The sequence below is a fragment of the Colletotrichum godetiae genome, assembly GCF_030913485.1.
Source record: "Colletotrichum godetiae strain CBS 193.32 chromosome Unknown BDP55scaffold_35, whole genome shotgun sequence".
In the NCBI taxonomy this organism is placed as follows: Eukaryota; Fungi; Ascomycota; class Sordariomycetes; order Glomerellales; family Glomerellaceae; genus Colletotrichum; species Colletotrichum godetiae.
The window spans coordinates 85,973-101,859 of record NW_026851283.1 but is presented as its reverse complement, the minus strand read 5'-3'; the positions used below and the strand labels follow the sequence as shown (position 1 = coordinate 101,859).

The following is a 15,887-nucleotide window of genomic DNA, read 5'->3' as shown; positions in this document are numbered from 1 at the left end:
ATCGCAAACTTCAACCCCCCATTCGTTTCTTTGTGTGTGTGTTTGTTCTTCTCCATCTCCCCCATCGTCGAAACAGTATAGTATGCTTGCTTTATCAGTCTGGCTCATCACACCTCATTTCTTTCCACCTTCGTTTCCATCATCATTCAATTGACTGACCATCATGACTCAGTGATCACGGTGACGACGCTCCTTTCTCCTCTTACGCCTCTCATCAGCATAATCACTGCCCACAGCACTCTGGCTGCTCAAGCCAGGAATGACGTGGTGATACGACTTGTTCCCCATATCGCTCTCCACTGCGCTCGTGATATCGCTCTCCGCCCAGCTACCAGGCATACTCGGCTCAGGCTCCTCCCTCGGTGGTGGAAGCGCGTAGCCGCGCGTATTCTGATCCTCGGCAACGGTGCTCGCCCGCTGGAAGCTGAAATCACGTCTCGAGCTACCCGCAGCCCGGCCCCGCTCCTGCAGCTTCTTGGCCTCGGCGCGGATACGCTGGCGTTCGCGCTCCTCGTTGCGGTCGGCGGTACTGTACACTTTACGGATACCGCCGCCGCCGCCGCTCTTCTTGTTGGGCGTCGACGTCGGTGTGGTCTGCTGGCCCGAGAGCAAGCTGGTCGAGACGTTGGATTCGGTAGGGTTCGTCGAGCCGTCCCACTCGGACGCCTCAGATTCCTTATTCAAACCGCCGACGCGGGCGGGCTTCTCGTGGCGGTATGAGCGGAGATGCTTCTTGGCCGCGCGTTCGGCCTCCTCGTCAATGAGCACGCCGGCCTCGTCGTAGTTTTGGGATGAAGGCTTCTCCTTGTGGCGCGCGGCTTCCTTCTCCCTGCGTCTCTTCTCCTTCTTGCGCTCGCGCTTCTCGCGGGCGCCGATATCGCTAGGTCCTGCAGTGATGCCGGACAACGTAGTCCCCGAGATGCTCGTCTGATTGTCGTCGTAGTCCTTGTAGACGCTGCCGCCCCCGAGCTTGGTCGACTTGGTGGCGCCAGACAGCAAAGTACCGTTGGGACCCCTGCGGCGCAGCACCGTGGTCTTGTAGTCGTCCCAGTCGTTCTCCTTAAAGTAGAACCCTCCGTTTCTGGCCCAGAAGAAGAACCAGATGCCCGTGATGATGATGGCGGCGCCGATGAGGCCGAAGAGCACAAAGATGGCCGTGTTGTTGATGTCGGCCGGGTCGGTGACGCCGACGTGGGGGTCCTCCTTGTAACCCGTGCTATCGCGGGCCAGGAGGAGGGAGCGGGCGGCGATGGGCCCGACGGAGCCCGCGTCGATTGATCGAGCCGTAATGTCTGCTGTGTCGGGGAGGCTCGAGAGTCGTCTGGCCGCGATGAAGGAGCGGGCTTGGTGCGCCAGGCCGTTGACGACGGCCGGAGCCATGATTGGCAAAAGCTGACTTCAGTTGAAGTCGTGGTACGTGGTGAAAGCTTTTTTTTTTGTTGCAGTAGTAGTCGACGATTGCTGGCAGGACTAGCGATCAATGGAGGTGAGACTGGAATGTGGTTGTGGATGCTGTAGATGGAATGCTTCTCTCCAGTCCACTTCGGAAAATGGGTAATGCACACTTCTCTCTAGGCGGAATGTCGAAAAAGGTAGGAGGTGAAAGTTGCCTGGCCAGCTGCGTGGTGGCGGATGGCTTGTTCCTATAGAAACCAGAAATTGCCGTGGCTGGGGGATGTGCGCGAACAAAGTGAGGTGGTTGGTGGGGGAATGTGCCTGGGGGTTGCTTCCCTGTTCTCTCTCGGGATTTTCCCCTTGCGCCTGCACAAGGCGAATGTGGCTCTGTCAAATGGAGAAAACACACCGACTAGCTTGTTCCTTACTTCTTCAAGTCGATGCGACCTCTAAACTCGTATTCTGGTGTCTGTGTTGGCAAAGCCGTGTCCAGCACGTCGCGCCTGCCGCCTCCCCAAGCTTCCTTCCCAACCTCCCAATGACGTCGAAAGTAAACACACCCCACCCGCAGCCCAGCAACCGCACTCATCTCGACTCACTTCACTCACCTTACCTTACCCAATCACATAAAACCATGCCACCCCCTTTCCTCTTTCGTCAAGCACCATCCCGTCCCAGGCCAAAAGGTCAAAAAACGGACACCAACGGACGACGGTGCCATTTCATTCGAACCGTTGCGTCTCCCGTGCCGCCATACGGGAACGCACACGGAATCCACATTCAAAACCGGCCGCCCGCGAGCCGTTTGGCCCGTTGCTTGAAAGCTTTCCCATTTCCAACACGCGCTGAGTGCTGAGTGACATGACATGTTCCTTGCGCCCCCCATCCCACATCCGGCCATCTATCTAAGAATAAAGGATACCTACAAACATCCATACCAACAACGCCCCAGAGACCTAGACTATGCATACCAGCATCGCAAAAAGAACAAATAGAAGCGCTGGCCTTCTTTCTCAGACCTCAGATCCCAGCGTCTCCCAAAACGAGCCCTCCATCGACCTCCCGAACAGTGAACTAAACCACCCCGTTTCAAATATGTATCACAACGCCGGCGCCAACAGCTAAACGCTGAAAGAAGCCCGGGAGTCTTCTTCTAACCAGGGGGACGGGATCACGTTCGCTAATTGAACCTCCGAAATTACTATGATTGGTCTTGCAAGAGCACAGGAGAATAGAATGAAGAGGGTCAGACGTTCAGTTACTGTAGAATTCCAGAGGCAAGTCTAAAGTATGAAGTGCGGCCTCCCATCAACCGGGTTGCTCGGAACGGGCAAGTGATTAACCCCCTTTTTCATCCCCCGCGGTCCTCCGTATTAAAATGGAAGAGGGGTGTGAACCTATCAAAGATCAACATACGACGTCCTTCAACACCATAATCACGAGACAATTGATCATTCTACAAACGAGAGAGAGAGAGTTGTTGTTGTTCCAACATGTTTATTTCATATGCGGCCTACACGGCTCAGCCATGTTAGGGGTATCTTGTCCTTTGCCGCTCGAATAAAAAGTAAAAGAGATGGGCAGTTGATCATCCACTACGAGATCCCATACACCATAATAGCCCCGTTCCAAATTTCCCCTCCCTTTTGATACCTGCCCATCCCAAAGGGCCGGGGGCCTGACTGGACTACATCCTTTCGTAGTCCCAACGCCCCATGCCCATGGCTCTGGAGAGGGCAGCCGAGCCCATACCAATAGTATCCTGCTAACATTGTTCTCTAAGTAGAAATGAAGGAAAAAAACAAAACCGCGCAGGGTAGCTAGCTAAGCATAACAATTTGCTCAATACTCTTCTCCCTAAAAGCACAAGAAGTGCGAACTTCCCGGATTGCCGATACAGGTTGTCTATCAAAATCGTCCAGCCTAAATGCCGTGCTTGGAAGAACACGACAACCGCTCCGCCCCGTAGGAGACACGGCCATGTCGTATAGCAAGACACCCATGTCTCCTCCCCAGGCAAGAGACTGGAGAAAGTCTCCGCATATGCCCAGAAGAATACACTCCATTATCGTGTCCCGACCCTACAAATTCAAAACGCCCGCAGGTCTCACCCGGGCCGCACAGCCATAATCGGCACATACATGATTCTTCCTGTAAATGGTATAAAAATGCTTGGAAATGTGAAGAAGAAAGGAGCAGAGCTCGCGACAGCCTCTGCTTTGGGTATAAACTTTTCCGCTACCAGAAAGTCGACCTAAGCAGTTGCAGAAGCAAAGAAGGAGAAACGAGAAATAAGGAGCCAATCATATCGATACAGCTTTCAATCTGAGTTCCAAGTGCAGAAACAACGCTCGCTCTGATGAAAATCGTGCAGAAAATGAAAAAAAAATAAAAAAATGTGTGTCGCTTCATCAACTCGTCATTGTCGTTGTAATTCGATTCATGTAAACGGAATGCGGAATTGTTCGTAGTCGCCCGCTTGGCTACGGCTGTAGGAGTCGGCCTGGCTTTCGGATCGATCACGGAGGGCGGGTCGGTCCATACGGCTACGACGTTCATCAGAGTAGACGGTATCCCTATCGCTCCCACCAGCAATGCGTGCTGCCTGGCTGATGTTGATTTCGCCACCATCCTGGCACTGGATTTCGGCGTTACCAACTCGGAGGACGGCATGGCCAGTGACTTTGATGGTGATGTCGTCGCCATCAATGGCAGAAGATCGGGTGGTTCGTGTGGTGGCGCTTCGTAGGAAGTCGCTTTCGTCAAGGCTGTCGCTACTTCCACTGGACCTGCTGCTCTTGCTCTTCTTCCCAGCCTTTGAGAGAGCCGCAGCAGTCAAAGGCACCCCGCCGCCGCTTACGCCGTTCTGGTATGCCATGGCAGCAGCCTGGGCAGAGTCGTACTTTGTCTGCGAGTAGCTACCGCTTTCACCGCCAGCCATGTAAGAATGGCGGCGGCTACTGCGGGTAGGTGCGGGAGCGGGTGCAGGCTCGATCTGGTATGCACGATGGCTGTACGTGCTGGAACCCCTGCGGTGACCACGAGGCCTTGCAACAACGCCATCGTCGTATTGATAACCATGAGGAACGATGTCCTGGTACATGGATTCTTCGCCATCGAAATCGTCAGAGTCATAGCCCTGGGACATGATCTGGCGCTGCTGGGGGTGAGGTTGGGGTGGGGGACGGAAACCCTGTTGAGGAGCAGTCGTTCGTGAACGAGGCGGTGGCGGCGGCGGCATCAAGTCGCTGTCTCTGTCCCGGACCTTGAGAGATGGTCGTCTGCCGATGGGAATAGGAATGTTCTCTTGCTCGTAAGTGGGACCGGGGCCGTGGCCGTGGCCAGGGCTAGGATGATAGCCGTAGTTGTCGTACTCGAAGGAAGATGCTGACATGGACCGGTGTCCCATGGCCGACGAAGGCCTTTGTTGGAAGCGATGAGCCAAGTTCGAATGTCTGGGGCTGCTCGCGACAGGGGTAGGCGGAAAGTAATCATTCGACGGCGGTGGAGGCGGGTGGTGCGGCGCCTGCATAGGGTAAGGGACACTTCCGGGACCCCAGGCGCCAGGCGGTGCCCCATACGAAGAGCCAGGTGCAGGCGCGAACGGAGACTGCACATGCGGTGATGGGTGAATGGGAATCGGCATAGGAGCGGGAGTAAAGGGCGATGAAGCATGAGAGGAAGGCGGTGCGTGAATAGACGGGGCAAATGGCGATGCCGCAGCCGGGGTGAAAGGCGAGACGTTGTTCGCAGCATGCCATTGCTTATTGGAGGTGGGCGGTCGGGAACCTTGGCCGTAGTAGCTCGCAGGTCGACTTGAAGCTCGGGGACGCGAGCCCTGTGCCTTTCCCGGCTGCTGTACACCGTATTGCGAGGCTTCTTCCTCCGAGAATTTCGGTCTTCTGTATTCATCTGGCTTCTGGGCTGTCTTCTGGGTGTGGACGACGGGCGCCGTGTTGACGTGCTTTGTGGAAGGACGGATTGCGGACTTTTTGGGGGCAGGCCGGTCGCGCTGCTGCTGACGATCGTCACGCTCGCGCCGCTCTTGGTCGCGAAGCTCCTGCTCACGGCGTACAGCCTTTTCCTTTTCTTTCTTGATGCGGTGTCTTTCCTCTCGATCATCTTGACGAGCTTGCTGCTCTCTTGCAGCCTCCTTTTCGGCGGCCCGTTCGTTAGCCCTTTGGAGGGCCTTTTCGGCGGCTCGGTCCGCAACCCGTTGTTCGTGTCGTCTTGCCTTATCCCTCGCTTTCTTGTCTGGAACAGCGGGGTGGATGGTGTCGTCCGAGTCGGTCTGGCCGTATTGCGGGGAGGTGGAAATCGGTCTCGTCATCCTGTCCTTGCGAGATTTGCTGCTGTTTGCCTTCTCCTTGGATGGGCTTCCTGGTGCTAGTGACTGGGCGTATTTATTGGAGCCCTGAATGACGAAACCAGTCTCCTCGTCGACGTCTTCGACGCAGGCAACTTTTTTGGGGGCCATAGTGAAGCGATGTCGATAGTCGTAATGGGCTATAGTATGGTGATGTGAGCTCGGTAGTCGAGCGACTGGTGTTCGGAGGCAAAGGTGCCTCTGTCGAGACGAGCAATCGTAGGTTCGTAGCAAGTAATCGAAGGTGTGGTGAACTGGGGGGGAACAGCTTGGCCGCGGTGGGAATCGGGAACTTTTTTGTATGAAGGGCGAACGAGAAAGACAGTGGGGATACGGAAGGGGATGCGACCACTATCTGATGGAGGGAGGGCCCGTATTTGTGGGGATGAAAATCTGACCAGGATGGGGGGTGGGCGTGAAATTGGGTGTGGGAGAAAATGAGACGCTGCGGATGCTGGTGCTGATGCTGGCTAGGTGTGAGGCCGGGTTACTTGTTCGTTGTTGGCTGCTTGTTATAGGCGGAGAGGGCGAGAGAGACGGAGAGTAAGAGTCAGAGTTGACGAAGTTATCATGGATCTTCAGGAGAAGCGCGGACATTTGTTGAATCTGTTGTTGTGTTGTGTATACAACGTGGGATCGATGATCCAAGAGACGACGGAAGACCGTGGCCGTGGGCGGGCTGTGGACGAGCGTGCTATCTTATTAATCCTGACTTGCCTACCTCACCCTATGCTTTGCATTGCAGGAAAGGTAAGTATGGTACTTCGTTTGTACGGATACCTTTGGATAGGTAGCGTGAGTGCGTGCAGTTACAGTGTAATGACTGCGGCTTGCGCCGTGAGAGGAAGAGTCTGGAGCGAGGGAGGGGAGGGCGAGTGAGGTGTGTGCGCAGCCCAGCAACTCATTCGCAGCACCATCAGAGAAAAAATAGCTTACAGAAAAGCCAATCGTGGGGATGGCCTGGACTTGACGACCCGATGGAGGGGTGTGGTCACAGCAAAAAAAGGACCTGACAGCGGATGAGGTCGTCTCGTTGCCCGGGGTGCTCTGCCGCTCGTCCAGTGTCACTCCAATGGCCGGCCAGCGCTCGACGATAGCGAGCAACCTCAAGTACCTCGAGAGAGAGGAGGAGGGGCGTGTGCCTGAGCCCGCAAATGGCTGTGAGAGCTCTGATGGATCTGTAGCTTGGCTCCGGCTTTGATGCTCGATTATCCGAGGCGGACGGGAGCGCTGGAACGGACTATGCTTTGCGGGAGACGGAGGACAGGCCTGCAACGTTGGAGAGGGACGGAGAGGGGGAGAGTGAGGGTGTGCAAGAAGATGGTTGCTGGTGCTGCCCAGCTTGCAACGTCTCCCAAGTCACAGAGTCGAATACCGGGGTCTGCGACTGTCAAGAACGTGTGTGAGTCTGGAGAAGCATGGGACCCAAGGAGGACAGGGAAATTCTTTGCTGTCGTCACTTCTCCCTGTCAAACTGTATCGAAATCGCCCAAAATTGGGTGGAGGACAGAGATTGCCGGCGCGGGTGGGAACTATTTTTTTCTGGCCCTCGCTGGGTCCTGGGAGTCGGGACTCCTGGGCGGGAAAACTGCGACAACCCACACCAGAAACAAGCTGGAGCTAACAGAATAGCCTCAAGCTCCACCGCGTGGCAGCAAGGACTGTGGGAAAGGGCTCAGCTAGAGTCTGCTGGACCGACGTCGAGCCAGTTCGTCTTGTTCCAGGAAGCTTCTGTTGGCTGTGGTTCATCCGCAGCACCGGCTTCAAACCAGGGAAACCCCTTCAACACAGCATTTGACCGCAAAGTTGGGAACTGGGCGGTCCCCTGGGGGCCCTGGTGTTGGTGCTTTTCGTTGGCGCCGGTGCCAATCGTCGCCGCTTCGAGTCAGAGCGCCAGAAGCACTCAGGCCCAACTGTGGAGAAGCCCTTGTCTTTCGTTTCTTCCCGTCCGCGACCGTTGCAATGGATTTGCCCTCGAACGGGGGTCAAGAGCCTGGCAAGGCCTGCTGGGGTGTTGCGAATTCGTGCGGCGCGCCAACAAGTAAGCTCTTTACGGTACCAACTTACCAACGTGGAACTTTCATTCAGATCGAGTTTCCGTTGCTGTAGTAGCGCTGACGTCCTAATGCGCCCATGTGTTGCGATGCCGGACAGCAGAGCAGTCCTGCTTGTGTGAGTCTCCGATCAAGGGCTTTTTCTGCGTTGTGCCCCGACGACAGTGTTTTCTTCTTCGTGCCGCCATTGAAATCTCGAATGCGACAGCCACCCCTCCCCTCAACGGAAGGTCTACTGGCTACGAACGCCCTAGAACAGGTACTCGACTGGGGCGTGGCCACAGAACAGAGAGAAACAACGCTCTCTGAGTCTTCTGCCAGCTGTCTGGATGAGACAGGATGGGCTGGCTCCTTTGGGCTGCGCTGCGATGCTGAAGTCTGGCTGGTGGAGTGAGTCTCCGTGTGCGCGGAAGATCCACCTCCAAGGCCGAACCAGACGAGGGTGTCACTCAAAGATGACGAAGCATTGCTGTCTGGTGCGTTGTGCCCTTTTCGACTGGGGGGGTTTTATTTGGACTTCTCCATCAAATGGCTGGATTTACTGCCCGACCTGGTGACTGGGCTTGGCTCTTGGGTATCAACGGCGAAGCGGGCTGACGAACGACACCACAGGCGTCCAATCGTTTGCCGCGCTCTGCGGCTTGCCAGACCTTTTTTTTTCTCTCTCTCTTTCTTTGACCAAAAACGTGTTTTCGTCTTCGATCAAAAGGTTGGGGGTGTGCAGAAAAAAAGAAACAAAAAGAAGGTTCTCAGGATTGGTGAGATGATCGACCGAGAGACAGTACGGAGTGGTCTGGTGCGCGCCCCATGAGGCGGTTGAGGTACTTTACGACTCGGAGCTTGTACAAACCAAACATCAGGAGACATATCCTGTACTTTCGATGCCATCCTAGGTCGCGTAGGCAACTGGGAGCCTTCAATGGTCAACGAGCAGAGTCTGCACACAATGCAGAACCGCCCCCATCGCCCTTCGGCATCGCATCGCCAACGCACTTGTGCCGGAAAGCCCAATCATGGGCCCGACCCACCCGGTCAGGAATTCAGATTCATGCAGTCCGGGCCCGCTCGCTTTTCTCATAGGGCGGGGCCGGAACGGCAATGAAAGTCATCGTTCCATCTCGGACTTGAATGGCTGCTTTCTGTGGCCTACTTGTCCAAACGTGGATTGGTCCCTTCAACTTGTTGAACGAGACCATGTAAGATGGCATCACGATGCTGAGTTGCTGCAGTGTTGCACGTCTAGATCTGTCTCCCCGCGTCTTGCTGTGTCGGTAGGCATGTGTCTGATAAAGCTGCGTACGGATATCTTGGGGTACGATGCCCTTGTCCCTCCGTAGTGGGTACCGATCTCGCTGGAAGAATCGCACTGTTTGCAGGAACTGCGTCACCGAGGTACACAGGCTCGAGATCGCCATCATGTTGTTGTAGTCAAGTCATTGGAGTTTGTTTCCAAGGTGACTTCGACAGACGTGTCTCCATGACAGACTTGTTCTCGCGCCATTGGCTTTGTGTCTCGAAGTCGAAAGTGGTCTCGAACACTGAACAAACGGCTCCGATAGGTCTTCCACATCGGCCATCGGCCAGACGATGTACTTCAAGTACTCGAATTGTACTGTACTGATATGTCTTCCCCTCCATCCTTTCGAGGAATAGTAGATTGCTGCGATCTGACCTCGTTACAGGGCTCCAATTCTGAAGCATCCAAAAGGAATGAGACTTAAAGAAACAAGTGCGATTGACATTTTGCCTGGATGGCGCCGACGCCGTCCTCCACGGGTTGTACGCAACTGCACAGTCCGACTGCATGAAATGCATCTGTCCCACAGGCATTGACACCGTAAACCAGCGCCCACTGTGCTTAAAATCCGTCTAGCGCGAGGACATGCCGAAATGGGTTCGAGTGAGGCCCTCCCGGAGCCTCTGGTGGCTCCGTCTTCTCGAGGAAGCCAGTCAAAGTTGTTCCTCTCCTTGTTCCTCTCCTCATTGAGATGTGGAGCACTGTCGCATCCACGGAATTGAATGGGTCGCCAGGATCCTCGGTTCGGTGTTTTGCGGAGGATGGCTACTTCGTACGCTCCCTATTCAACACATTCGCTGTCAACTGCCTCTGTCCATCAATGTTTGAGTCGGACTGCAATTCGTGCAGAGCTACCGCACCACTCAACGACCGCAATTAAAGACATCGTCACTACCAATCGTATGCAGCGAAACGTGATTTGTGTGCTTAGAAATGCGGAGGCCGGGGAAACGGTTCTGACGAACGTCTTCAACTGTATGTATCCATCAAGATCCCTAGATCTGATGCACGCCACGGTTGCATTTCTAGTATCTTCGCACATCATCCAAGTTGATTAGCCTGCCATTTGTTCAACATGCCGCTCTTGCGCGCTCCATATGCATGGTGCCGAGAGCGGATGGTGCTGCAAAGACTCGATGGACTGACATGCCCATATATCCGAGGCGGACGGATCGACGGGCGGTTGTTGGTTGTGGAGCGAGGAACTCGACACCAACTCGGAGCCACACCGCCTTTTCGCTTGAGGCATAATCCCTCAACGCCACTGTTGAAAACATTTCCAGAGCGTCATATTTGGTAAAAATGTAACATGGTCTGCCGCACTGAAGACGTGTGGTAATCAGAGATAGGATGAACGAAAGCGATATAATACGCAGCGATTCGAGAAGGTGATACCGTCGTGATTGTACCGTATGCGAACGCCAAATCGACTGAATTTGGAGGCTTAAAATGCTGCGACGCCACTCGTTGTTGACATTGTGTGTCAACTCTCCAATGGCCTGTTGCTGCGGGACCTTATCGCTCAACGCTTGGCGACTGTCCATTTACTGCACACCAGCCGGTTCAACTCGATGTTGAGACCTAAGAATGCCGGAGACGCAGGGAGTTTGTCTCAGAGACTTGGACAGGTCCAGATCTGCCTCTCCTAGGCTGCCTGGTATGCGTGACGTTGCACGGTAGGCCACGATTCAAGCCACGATTGTCGTGTAGTAATGTTTCAAAATATACTGCTGGCCGTTCGTAAGACAGGAATCTCAACGTCGGCAACAACCGGCCTATGGTCAGACAGAAAAAAGCCATCATCGAATCTGTTCGACAGCACGCCAAATGTCTTGATGGTGGCCGGGCTCGGATCCTTCACAAACAAAAAGTCGATCCTCTTCGGTTCCTCGTCCGGCTCGTCAAACGACGTGTACGTGATTTCGTTTCCGTAGCGCTTCGCTTTGGAAACCTGAGTTGAGACATCGACCATGCCTGACTCCGGTGCTACCATTGTCTTGTATGCATTGTCATCCGGCGTACTGTTGAAGTCACCCGCAAGCAGGACAGTTGTCGGAGGTTTGCCGTTTGCTCCGTTGCTCCACTCTCGAGCAACATTAAGAAGCAGTTTGGCGCTCTCCTCTCGAGCCACAATGCCTCGGTGATCGAAATGCGTACTCATGACAACTACACGCGTGTCGGTCTGTTTGTCGAGAAACTCTCCGACGGTGACAACACGGTTCAGTACTGCGTCCCATCCCCTAGATGGCTTTCCCGGCGTCTTGCTCAACCAAATAGTTTCATTCCGTTCGCACTGCCAACGTTCAATCTGGTAAAACACTGGTGAAAATTCGCCACCACGCTTGCCATCATCACGACCGAGGCCTATGTGAGCCCAGGCAGGACCGAGATAGGACTGGATGTCTTCGAGTTGCGAGTAAAGGACTTCTTGCAGACAGATGAATGCTGACTCGTGGCCAGCCGTGATGAAGTCCAGCTGGTTACAGAGTTTCGAGCCCCGAAAGCTCCACGGTTTCTCGTTGTGAGTGGGGTTCTCGGTGGCATAACGGACATTCTGGCTCACTAGTCGGAGCAGCATAGAGCTGGCTGCCGATGGCTCCGAGTTGTCAAGCTTTACGAGCATCCTGAACGCGCAATGAACGATGAGTTGAGCCGCGAGAGGAACTGAGATATGTTGTCCAGACAGACTTGGTCAGCGGGAGCTTGACAGTAGGCCGTGGCCGTGCGCCTTAGCTGCGGAAACTAGGTTGACGGCAGAACGCCCAGGGGAAGATGATGGGCGAGAAGAGCAACACCAGGTTCGATATGGAAGAATTGAATGGGGCTGGCTCGGCAATCTTCTGAGATGATGAGATGTCGTTGGATGAACTTGGATCTTTGACGTTGGAACAAAGCTGAAGCTCGCTTTACTTGAGATGGAAAGAGCAGGCATCCTCCTGCCCCATCAATTGCCCCCGGCCCCCAGCTCCTGCCCCCAGCTGTCAAGTGGGTCACGTGCTGATTCTGGAACACGGCGGGGAGGGAAGGAAGCAACAGCCATGGTCCATGGCCCAAGCTCCTGCATTCTTTGGCGATCCGGGGTTCTGCTGGGCAAGGTATTTTCGCCTCTCCCGGACCATCCTTCATGGAATCCCAAGCTGCGCAGCCATCACATTCCGATCCCTACCCACCTCCCTTTTACCAACTTTCCAACCAACAGATACTTGCACAACCACTACGATCCTGTCACTTTGTCAGCTCAAACAAGAGCCTACCTCCCTCCGCCACGGACGCTGGCAATTGGCTTCCAGTCTATCAACTTTCACATTGGCGCCTGGCATTCCTGCTGATGCCTTCACCGCTAGTCGCTGGCGCCAGTCTCAATGGAATGCCTTGGAAACATCCATCTTTCGCAATCTCTGGCAAGGTACTCCGTAGCTCGGAAGCCATCACACACTCCCACCACTATTAAGTCTTATCTCCGCATTCTCGTTGGATGTGCGACCAGCCCTCCCCTCCATCTCAGTGTCCCGAGACTCTGGATGGCGTTCTTACATGAGAATGGCAGCTAGGTAAGGTAAGCTGGGGCAGACAATAGTCAAGTCTCACTGCCTCGCGAGTCGATTACTCACCATCTTAGGATAGATCAGGGAAACCTGGTGTCACCCGATCCCTCCAGCCTTTCCCAAAAAGCCGGCCTCTCCCAGTCAGCGTCTTTCCACGGCGGGCTGATACCGGCACGACGATCCACAAACCAGTCACGTTCTTATCACGGCCCGCTGCCCGAGTTCAATTTTCAAGACGTGATTCAGGCCTCATGGGATGGCAGCGGCTACTTCTCGAGGAGATGTTCGTCCGCTCTTGTCAAATCCAAGTCATGACGCAATGTGTACACAGTCGGGAAAGCAGCTGACTTGTTTTAGGTCAAGACAGGACCTTGCAAAAAAACCAGAACTGTCGTAACAAACCATCGACATTTCCACTTCAATACGGGCCTCACTTGAGCTTCTTCGTATTTCGCGAGTTGTCGGGAATTTCCCGGAGAAGCCAGGAAGGGTCAGAGGCCTCATAATCGAAAGACGAGTGTGCTGCATGCCCATCTCGCAGTGGTTCATGCACCGTGGCGATCCTCCATTTCTGAGGCTGAGGGTGGTGCAGGAGCCGGATGGGTGACTCCCCGAAGCGAGCGTAAGAGGAGCAAGGCTGCCAACTTCACCGAGGAATTATCGAAATACGGCTGCCTTTTGTCCAATCTACAGTACGGAGTGAGGCCGGTCTGTCGAGCTGACTCAAATGCGCCACTTCGAGGCGTCATGCAAGGTACGCCAGCCGCTCTAGCAAGCGTGGGAGGGCGATCAAAAACTTGTCCCTTGCCCAGTCTAGTCGACAGCTGTCTGGCACATTCCTTGCGCGCAGGTTCATGGCCTCGAAAATGCGCACCGGTCAAGCGACGGTGGGTTTTGCACGCTGGGGGAGTCGGCACGTTCGGTTGGCGCTATGGTGGGCAAGGTAGTCATCTGCCTGACTCGGCCTCCGACCAATACGTGTGGTGGTTGCAAGTCTGTCTCAGCTTATTCATATAAGCCGCGGTAGTCGCGCGCCGGTCGACACACCCACACGGAGGAACGCGAAGCGACCAAAAGACCGGATTTCCTACCGTCTGCCAGGGATTGTGATAGATTTCCAATACGAGTCCCAGCCCGGGGCCTCAGCTTACCACCATTTCCGGATGCGTATCTCTGCTTCTGGCTGCACCCCGGCCATTTGGAGACACTGCACTGCTCTTTCTCAGACATTCATGGCGGGTGAGGAGTCACGCTCCTCATAGGCCTCCTCCACGTGGGGGTTGATGGTGGCTGGCTGCCCCGCGATATTGAGACCTCTGCACTGGGCAATGGGCACTGGTGACCACCATCTTCCAGCCATACAAGGCAGCTCTTGGCTGGGTTGATGTGACTGAGCCCGAATCACCAGCCAGCCTGCAACCTTGTCGGTGTGCGTGCGTGCTTGCGTGTGTGTGTGTGTGTGTGTGTGTGTGTGGGTGGGTGGGTAGATGAAGGCAGTGTCGGATAACGTCCGCCTTGCACCTCCTCTGCCTGGCTGAGGCTGCGATGCAAATGTATAAGTAGGAGTTCACCGCCTCGTCTCCAGCTCGTGTTCCTTCACCTAGGTCTGACACGTTTTACAGCATCACATCATTGCTGAAATCAGGGACACTCTGCAACTAACTGCCACTTTCGTTTGGTATACTTTTGAGCCGGCCAGACCGGCGAGGACCTGAATCGTCTCGTCAGTGATTTACTGTTCAGACGCCTTTCCGATATTATCAAGCTCAACACGACTACTAGCAACCTAACAAACACCAACACAATGCCTCAAACACCAAAGACACCTTCACGGCGGGACTCATGGCCACCAACCCTGGTGCGCCTCGCCCCGACAATCCCCAAGGACTACCCATCCCTCGACGACATCGACGAGGACCCCTTGACCTATTTCCTAACACCCGCGCCCGATCTGGAGGACGACAACGAGGACGACATGACCATGATGGACTTTGACGCCGGCATCGAAGACGACAGCGAGCGGGAGATCGTCCGCAGCGTCAGCCCTTCAAGCCTAGACGGGCTAAACAAGTCCAAATCCCGCAGCAAGTCGCCGCCCGTCCCCGACCTCTCGGACCTCGCCACGCCGGACACGGACGATGAGGAGGAAGATTACATCCGCTTCGCGCCGCAGGGGTTCATGATCCCCTTTAGCCTGCGCGATTTCGCCATCGACGGCCTAAAATCCATGGCCAAGTCCAAGTCTCGCCCTTCCAAGCCATCGGACAACAATGTGCTTCTCTCGCCGTCGTTGTTCCCGCCTACTCGGGGCCGAGCACCCGTGCGACCCGGCGGCGGGCGGGGCCGGCAGCGCACGACTTCGTACCGGCACCACCGGCCGCAGCACGTTTGGCGCGAGCCGAGCCCGGACGTCTGGTCTATTGAGGAGGAGACGGAGGAGGAGCTCTTGAGCGAGTTGGGAAGCAGCGTCGGCGCCGTGAGCGATTTGGAGCATGACACGGAAGATGAGACGGAGGAGGATGCGGCGGCGACGTGTCCGGACAAGAGCGGAGACGTACAGGCTGCGAAGCCGAAGAAGAAGGTCCGGTTCCTGTTGCCCTCTTTGGAGTGAGCGAACTGGGTACTGCGGACGAAGCATAAGCATATCACGGCGTTTTCGGTGGTTGGGCACAAGCATATTCCACCTGCATTGGGAGGTTTATCGTCATTTAGTTTACTTTTCTCTTTCCTTCTTCTCTTTCGGTATACGCCGTCCTCTGGGTAGGGGGCAGTCTAGTCTCACAGCATGGGATATGGGAGTTTCTGCACAATACCCGTCATTTCGGATGGTAATTTGGGGTGTTTGGGCTTTTTTTCCATCTTTGTCGGAGGGGGGGAGGAGGGCAAATGGGCATACGGGTATTCGGGGCACACACACGGAATTTTTAGGTGCATAATTGAAGCACTCGCTATGAAGGCAGATTAAACCCTGATCTACACTTTTTCGCAACCTTTATCTTCTGGTCTCTAGTGTGGTGTGATGTGCTACTGCGCGTCAATGAGTTTGACTGGTGACGGGTGACAAGAGATGCAGGACGTGATGGTGTCTTTCTAGTTGGAACAGCTGAGGCTGGTGCAGGCAGGTATGGCACGGTAAGGCGAAGGAGAAAAGTGTCGATGGGTGCAAGCGTGCTCACGCTGTTCCCCTCTCCTCGCAGAAATCAAGGTTTTGAAGAATCGTCTTTCCTGTG

General features: G+C 55.0%; 5 protein-coding genes across 5 annotated transcripts; 2 read left to right on the top strand and 3 right to left on the bottom strand.

Moving 5' to 3' along the window:
* Positions 1 to 168: 168 nt before the first annotated feature.
* BDP55DRAFT_634552 (uncharacterized protein) lies at positions 169 to 1,380 on the bottom strand (the record flags this gene model as incomplete). Its single annotated transcript, XM_060572675.1, has 1 exon — positions 169 to 1,380. One exon carries the CDS (start codon positions 1,378 to 1,380, stop codon positions 169 to 171), a length of 1,212 nt encoding a protein of 403 aa, XP_060426797.1.
* A 2,455-nt stretch (positions 1,381 to 3,835) lies between these two features.
* Positions 3,836 to 5,872, bottom strand: BDP55DRAFT_731043 (uncharacterized protein; the record flags this gene model as incomplete). The annotated part of the gene is made up of 1 exon (XM_060579770.1): positions 3,836 to 5,872. One exon carries the CDS (start codon positions 5,870 to 5,872, stop codon positions 3,836 to 3,838), a length of 2,037 nt encoding a protein of 678 aa, XP_060426796.1.
* A 1,038-nt stretch (positions 5,873 to 6,910) lies between these two features.
* Positions 6,911 to 8,146, top strand: BDP55DRAFT_239144 (uncharacterized protein). The gene has a single exon (XM_060566201.1). The coding sequence runs from the start codon at positions 7,180 to 7,182 to the stop codon at positions 7,804 to 7,806; it is 627 nt and encodes a 208-aa protein (XP_060426795.1). The 5' UTR covers positions 6,911 to 7,179; the 3' UTR covers positions 7,807 to 8,146.
* A 2,683-nt stretch (positions 8,147 to 10,829) lies between these two features.
* Positions 10,830 to 11,735, bottom strand: BDP55DRAFT_557720 (endonuclease/Exonuclease/phosphatase; the record flags this gene model as incomplete). Its single annotated transcript, XM_060569725.1, has 1 exon — positions 10,830 to 11,735. The coding sequence occupies one exon, from the start codon at positions 11,733 to 11,735 to the stop codon at positions 10,830 to 10,832; it is 906 nt and encodes a 301-aa protein (XP_060426794.1).
* Positions 11,736 to 14,102: 2,367 nt separating this feature from the next.
* On the top strand, positions 14,103 to 15,495 carry BDP55DRAFT_671792 (uncharacterized protein). The gene is given in 3 exon segments (XM_060575482.1): positions 14,103 to 15,277; positions 15,290 to 15,417; positions 15,458 to 15,495. The coding sequence occupies 1 exon segment, from the start codon at positions 14,462 to 14,464 to the stop codon at positions 15,266 to 15,268; it is 807 nt and encodes a 268-aa protein (XP_060426793.1). The 5' UTR covers positions 14,103 to 14,461; the 3' UTR covers positions 15,269 to 15,277; positions 15,290 to 15,417; positions 15,458 to 15,495.
* Positions 15,496 to 15,887: the final 392 nt, after the last annotated feature.

Coding starts and splice junctions, on each gene's coding strand:
- BDP55DRAFT_671792 (XM_060575482.1), top strand. CDS start 14,462: ATGCCTCAAACACCAAAGACACCTTCACGGCGGGACTCATGGCCACCA.
- BDP55DRAFT_239144 (XM_060566201.1), top strand. CDS start 7,180: ATGGGACCCAAGGAGGACAGGGAAATTCTTTGCTGTCGTCACTTCTCC.